This window comes from Pseudorasbora parva, chromosome 24, assembly GCF_024679245.1.
Source record: "Pseudorasbora parva isolate DD20220531a chromosome 24, ASM2467924v1, whole genome shotgun sequence".
Classification (NCBI taxonomy): domain Eukaryota; kingdom Metazoa; phylum Chordata; class Actinopteri; order Cypriniformes; family Gobionidae; genus Pseudorasbora; species Pseudorasbora parva.
In genome coordinates this window covers 24,817,602-24,823,970 of record NC_090195.1, presented here as the reverse complement: position 1 = coordinate 24,823,970, position 6,369 = coordinate 24,817,602, and the positions used below count along the sequence as shown (strand labels likewise).

Sequence of the window (6,369 nt, the reverse complement as noted above, 5' to 3'; positions counted from 1 at the left end):
GGTCCAAAGTGCAAAACGTAGAGGGTTTACAATAATGGTCTTTAAATTGTATGACTGTTACGTTTTTTTTGCCTATTCTTTTCTTATTGTTTTGCGTCCAAGTCACGTGACTTTCAAGATTCCGACCGTGAGAACAAAAAAACATGGCGGGCATTTCTCTCATTTTTAGTGAAAAAATCAATATTTTGAGTTAGTTTCTGCATAAAAATAAATTTTGATCACATTTCTAGCGAGAAATATATATTTTATTTTCATAATATTCACTCAGTGAATGTACATAATCACTCGCTTGTTCATTATTGAGAAGATTTTTCAGATCTCGCCAGAATAACGTGAAACTGCAACGTTTTGGTTGCTATGGACGCTGCTATCGCCTAGCAGATTCCACATACTCTTCCTTGCGATTTCGCTCCGTCTGACGGATCAAACCCCTTCCCACTATATGCGTTTTGTCTGAGGTTGATTTGCTGATCAACACATTAATCCGTGGAAGCGGGAGAAACTAATGTTGACAAAGTTACAAAAAAGAAGAAGTATTTTTTTTGGTTTGGAATCATTGTTAGTCCAAGAATATGGACTGGCGTGTTATTTGTGGTATTACTCCTCGAGCATGATTGATATGTTGATATGTCAATAAATATCCAGGCAGCGTTTCACTGATGTGATGACGTTTCTTATGACATATTCAGTGCTGCCACCACGTGTCTGGTCTTAGTAATAACCACTGATCTATATTAAAGATCAGTGGTAATAACTTATTTCTGGTGTATTATCAAGTTTTTCTCTTCTTGGAGGTGAATTAATTTTATTTATATTATTTGAAGTATGCAATATCTATATATCTATCATCTATGTGTGAAGGAGAGAGATGATCTGTCAAGCTTTTGTAAAGACAGCATGTGTTCTCTGGTTTGCTACAATGTCGGAGTTTTTCAGGCTTTTCCATTTTTTTGCATCCAGCATTCTCTGCATGGAGGTGAATTAATTTTATTTATATTATTTGAAGTATGCAATATCTATCTATCTATCTATCTATCTATCTATCTATCTATCTATCTATCTATCTATCTATCTATCTATCTATCTATCTATCTATCTATCTATCTATCTATCTATCTATCTATCTATCTATCTGTCTATCTATCTATCTGTCTATCTGTCTGTCTGTCTGTCTGTCTGTCTGTCGGTCTGTCGTTCTGTCTATCTGTCTGTGAAGGAGAGAGATGATCTGTCAGGCTTTTGTAAAAACAGCATGTGTTCTCTGGTTTGCAACAAAAAGAGTCTTTCAGGCTTTTAAATTTTTTTTTAATATACTGTAAACAACATACACATGGAACAAAACTTATGGAACAAAACAATGGGATTGAGCATTTCCTTAATTTGTGGTGTTCTCCTCCGTCACCCACTGTGGCGGCCAAGTTTTCCCACTGTAATAAAAAGAGATTGTTATTAATTTAGGTCTTGACATCAGCCATGAATTAAATTCAAAACAAACATGACAAGTTTAAGGGCAATGAGGAACAGCGAGCCACCCCTTCATTCAGTAGGTTTATAAAGTTACAGTAACCTGATAACAGTAAATTACCTGCCTATGGTAATATTTTAGTTAAGGTATGCATTACCTACAGTGTAGCCGGTTATTTGAAATCATATACCTCTGCTCTGAAGGTATCGATAGTAAAAGACCTCTGCAATTTGCTGCACAATATTAGTCTTGAAAATTTGGTCATGAAAGACCTCCCCTTTTGCTTAGAATAAATTGGTTCTTATGTCCAACATGTGTCTCACAATTATGGCAGTCGGGTTTTTCTGCCTTAAAGGTCAAATGGCATGGATTATTTAATTGGTTGACATGCTTGCATGTGAAATAGCCAGCATTAGATGTGAAACTCTCTCGAAGAATGCCCAAGGACACTTCGACACATTGAGCCAGAGCCAACCACAAATACAAGCCAAGGCTATTACTTTAAGTTTTGAAATACTATGTGTAATGATGTAAAGCACTGAAATTGTACATACCAGAGTGAACAGGGCTCCCATTCCACCAACTTCATTTGGATCCCCTGAAAAAAGCATCAAAGTGATGTGGTTAAGGGGTTTCCAGTTGAGGTGCTGTAATTCCACTGAGTACATATAAGACTTTTAATTATTGTAAAGCTAACCTTCTGCATTTTGCAGCGGATCACCCTCTTCACTGGGTAGTAAGGTTCCCCTTCTAGGATCCCATGGTTACATTCTAAAATAGCACAAAAAAAAGTACATGAGTTTGACCTCATACATCTTCATCAATTAATTAAAAAATGATTTTGACAGGCAACACATTATATATTTATGACTTACGTACATCTGGCTAAGGCAAAATAATCACTTTATTTGAAGTCTGATTTGAAATGGTGAAATGTAAATCTAGGAAAGCTTAATAACCTTTGGGTGATTTTTTCCCCCTCAGTTTCTTCCTTGTAGACATGTCTGAGGCTGCAGAATTCTTCTGCTTCTTTTTATTGTTTGCAGACATATCTGTTGAGATTAAGGAAATGTATCTGTAAAGAGCTGTTATTACAATGAATACTGGTCTAAATACCTTTATTCCAATAACAAATATATAATATTACATTACAATTGGAAAGATATAGATTGTAATCTTTTACAGGGCACTCATTGAAATGCATGGAAATTGTTTAACCATATGCTGTATGGTCACTTCTTCGCTCTACCAAGGTTTATAGACTACAAGATTTACACACAGGTGACCAATTGAAGGAAAAGCCTGCAAGATGAGGGGGAAAACAATGAATGTAGTTCCTCCTACACATATTACCTTTATCCTATAACCTCAATATTGTCTGGAGATGTGTCTTCCAGACTTCAATTCACAGACCACAGTTGTCTCCCAGAATTATTTACTAAGTTCGAAGATTTTGTCAATCTGATTAAACGGGTTTTAAAAACCCCAATTTCAATGAAGCTGGGTCAACTGTAAAACGAAAATAAAAACATAATACAACGATTTGCAAATAATTTCCAACCTATATTAAATTGAATACTCTACAAAGACAAGCTGAAAAAAATTGTTGTTTTTTAGCTAATATTAACTCATTTTGAATTTGAGTTTGAATTTTGAAAATATCTTGTCTACATTGATAATCAGTGAACATAGGAACTTCACAAGAATAGGGTTTTTTTATGATCATCAGGGGCCAAATTAATAAGCACATATAAACAAACTGAGAAATAAGAAATTGATTACGATGACGTGAATCCACGCTCCCCACAGAATATGAAAGCTTGCTAAGTTACACATATTTTGAGTTGATTATCATTTATTATTACCTGGCTTGGTTAAATTGTAATGTAGAATGCGGTCTGTTATTTCTTGATAACAGACCACTGCTAAAAACAGAGTGTTTCCATGGACACGGTGTTCTTTAACGGAAGCAATACAATTGTTTTAAAATCAATAAACTCCTTTTTAAATCAATATTTTGTGTAAAATTATTGATTTATTTGGTAGGTAGCCATGTAATAAACGGGATAATGTATAGAGAGGCGGATGTTATAGCGAATACAACCCCTTCAGGCTGATTCAAGTCCCGATCAGCCTGTCGTGGATGTATTTGCTATAACATCCGCCTCTCTATACATTATCCCTTACTTAACAGAAACCAGCATAGGATGGGAATTCTTACAGCCGTTTATTTTGATGTGTGGGTGTGCACATACTGAGCTTGTCCATATACACAGTAGACTGAAGTGAATTCTATACAGCAAAAAATTAGTCACCAAACACCTACAGCAGACTTTGGATGTGCAACAGTGCTCTCCATCATCATCAGTTCCTATATAGATTGAAGCTGTTCTAGTGGCACATTGTGGCTGATACCACCTCAGTAATTCACTTGCCAAAAGTTTGTTTTTGCTTCAGCATCTGTCAATTATTCTGCCAAAATTTTAAAAATGTTATATTTCCCTTTAGTAATATTTGAAAGGCAAGTTATCTAGACCTACATATTACAGTAGTTACTGGTATAACACCTCAGAAGTCACCTTACACTAATCGGTCACTTGTATTATTATTATTATTATTTTTCAAATTAAAATACATTTCCTTATTTAGAGTATTATTTCAAATATTATTATTTCAGTTTAAGAAGGAGTGACAGATTAAATGTTTTACATGGTTATCATGTATACCGTGATTAAACAACATGAAAAAAAAAGATGACTAGCAATTGAATCATTTATATGCTATTTGAAAATATCAACAGAACTTACTTTGTTTCTGCTGAGGTGGTTCTGTGATGGGTAGGATGGGAGGACTGGTGGTGAGTTGGATGATGGACTGGATGGGAGGAGGACTGGTGATGGGCTGAATGGGAGGAGGACTGGTGATGGGCTTGATGGGAGGAGGACTGGTGATGGGCTGAATGGGAGGACTGGTGATGGGCTTGATGGGAGGAGGACTGGTGATGGGGTGAATGGGAGGAGGACTGGTGATGGGCTTGATGGGAGGAGGACTGGTGATGGGCTTGATGGGAGGAGGACTGGTGATGGGCTGAATGGGAGGACTGGTGATGGGCTTGATGGGAGGAGGACTGGTGATGGGGTGAATGGGAGGAGGACTGGTGATGGGCTTGATGGGAGGAGGACTGGTGATGGGCTTGATGGGAGGAGGACTGGTGATGGGCTTGATGGGAGGAGGACTGGTGATGGGCTTGATGGGAGGAGGACTGGTGATGGGCTTGATGGGAGGAGGACTGGTGATGGGCTGGATGGGAGGAGGACTGGTGATGGGCTGGATGGGAGGAGGACTGGTGATGGGCTGGATGGGAGGAGGACTGGTGATGGGCTGGATGGGAGGAGGACTGGTGATGGGCTGGATGGTGGACTGGATGGGAGGAGGAGGAGGACTGGTGGTGGACTGGATGGGAGGAGGAGGACTGGTGGTGGACTGGATGGGAGGAGGAGGAGGACTGGTGGTGGACTGGATGGGAGGAGGACTGGTGGCGGGCTGCTGGTTAGTACAACCTAAATGGTACAAAAAGAGGAAATTATTCACCTCCTGTAATAAGAACAAAGGTCCCCTTTTTTCTAGCAGGGACTGTGCTCCATAAGGAAATGTGCTGTGCATTTGTCTTTTGTATTCTTCTGTCTATAAATGCTGCCCTATCGACTCTATGCTCTCTGTAGAACTGAGGCGAGGCTGATTTTGTACTCTGGTGCATATTGTAGGATCTCATTATCTCATGTGAAGTGGAGATATGTGTTTATAGTTTTTTAAAGTTGAATTGAGCAATGCCCCTTGCTGTTGACTCTTTTGCTATGTATGGCAGACAAATCAGTGAGATATGTGGCTCACTGACTAGTAAAAGAAACTAGGTCTGCAAACAACTATTATTTTTATAATCTGTCGGCTATTTTTTTTCTTCAATGAATCAATTAGTTGTTTGGTCCATAAACCATCAGAAAAAAAAGGCTGACCAGTGTTTCCCAAAGTCAAAGATGATACATATATTTATATATATTTATATGTAAGACTCTGAAAGTAGATAATTTTTGTATTAAACAATTATCAAAATTGTTGGTGATTAATTGTATAATTGATTAATAATCTCAAATATCAATTAATTGTCGCAGCTCTAAATGAAACACTTATTGGATAAAGCAAAGATCAAATTTGATGAAGCAACAGATGAATAGCTATTTTTGGCCCACTGTGGTTTGCCCTGGGACAGCGGTACCAAGAAAATCCCCAAGTGTAATTGTTGTCACATTTATTTTTATGTTGACTGTGGAGTAAGATTTTAAATAATCGCACACACTTACCATCAAGTAACAGTTCATAAAGAGCCTTCATCCTGTCCAGGCATTTTGCAGAATGGTCTGACAGCTGCCATTTTGGCTGGAAGACTCGTGCGGACCAGGTTTTCTGTTTCTTCGATTTCTTTCCAATGAAGACTATGGCCTTGTACCCCAATGTGTTTAACTTTTCGACCTGAAAATAAAGATATATATATATATATATATATATATATATATATATATATATATATATATATATATATATATATATATATATATATATATATATATATATATATATATACACAGAAATATATACAGAAATATAAGCAATTATAAATGTCTTAAACATTGTGGGCAACAGACGTTAAACACATACCAAGACAGATGCCTCATCAATAACATGAGAGGTGGTTTGGTTTTTGGTTTGGTTTTTTAACCACGTCTCCTTTCTGTCCTCAAAATTCTTAAGTTTCTTTGCCAGTCTTTGCTTTCTTGGCTGTACAGACTGGCAATATTTGCAGGTCTTGGTGGCCACACCAATAGCTGCTTTGCAGCCCACACAGGTTG

At 37.5% G+C, this 6,369-nt stretch overlaps 1 protein-coding gene across 1 annotated transcript; it reads right to left on the bottom strand.

The window, feature by feature from the left end:
• Positions 1 to 1,288: 1,288 nt before the first annotated feature.
• On the bottom strand, positions 1,289 to 5,973 carry LOC137063792 (uncharacterized). The gene is made up of 6 exons (XM_067435065.1): positions 5,824 to 5,973; positions 4,273 to 5,025; positions 2,425 to 2,517; positions 2,163 to 2,236; positions 2,020 to 2,063; positions 1,289 to 1,427 (listed from the first exon to the last, which is right to left on the bottom strand). The coding sequence occupies exons 1-6, from the start codon at positions 5,852 to 5,854 to the stop codon at positions 1,376 to 1,378; spliced, it is 1,047 nt and encodes a 348-aa protein (XP_067291166.1). The 5' UTR covers positions 5,855 to 5,973; the 3' UTR covers positions 1,289 to 1,375.
• Positions 5,974 to 6,369: the final 396 nt, after the last annotated feature.

What these genes read in the sequence shown, in the direction of transcription:
- LOC137063792 (XM_067435065.1), bottom strand. Translation starts at nt 5,854, where the DNA reads ATGAAGGCTCTTTATGAACTGTTACTTGATG. An exon ending in ACCACCTCAGCAGAAACAAA is followed by an intron (nt 2,518 to 4,272) that starts GTAAGTTCTGTT and finishes TAATCTCAACAG; the next exon opens with ATATGTCTGCAAACAATAAA. An exon ending in GGGGAAAAAATCACCCAAAG is followed by an intron (nt 2,237 to 2,424) that starts GTTATTAAGCTT and finishes GTGCTATTTTAG; the next exon opens with AATGTAACCATGGGATCCTA.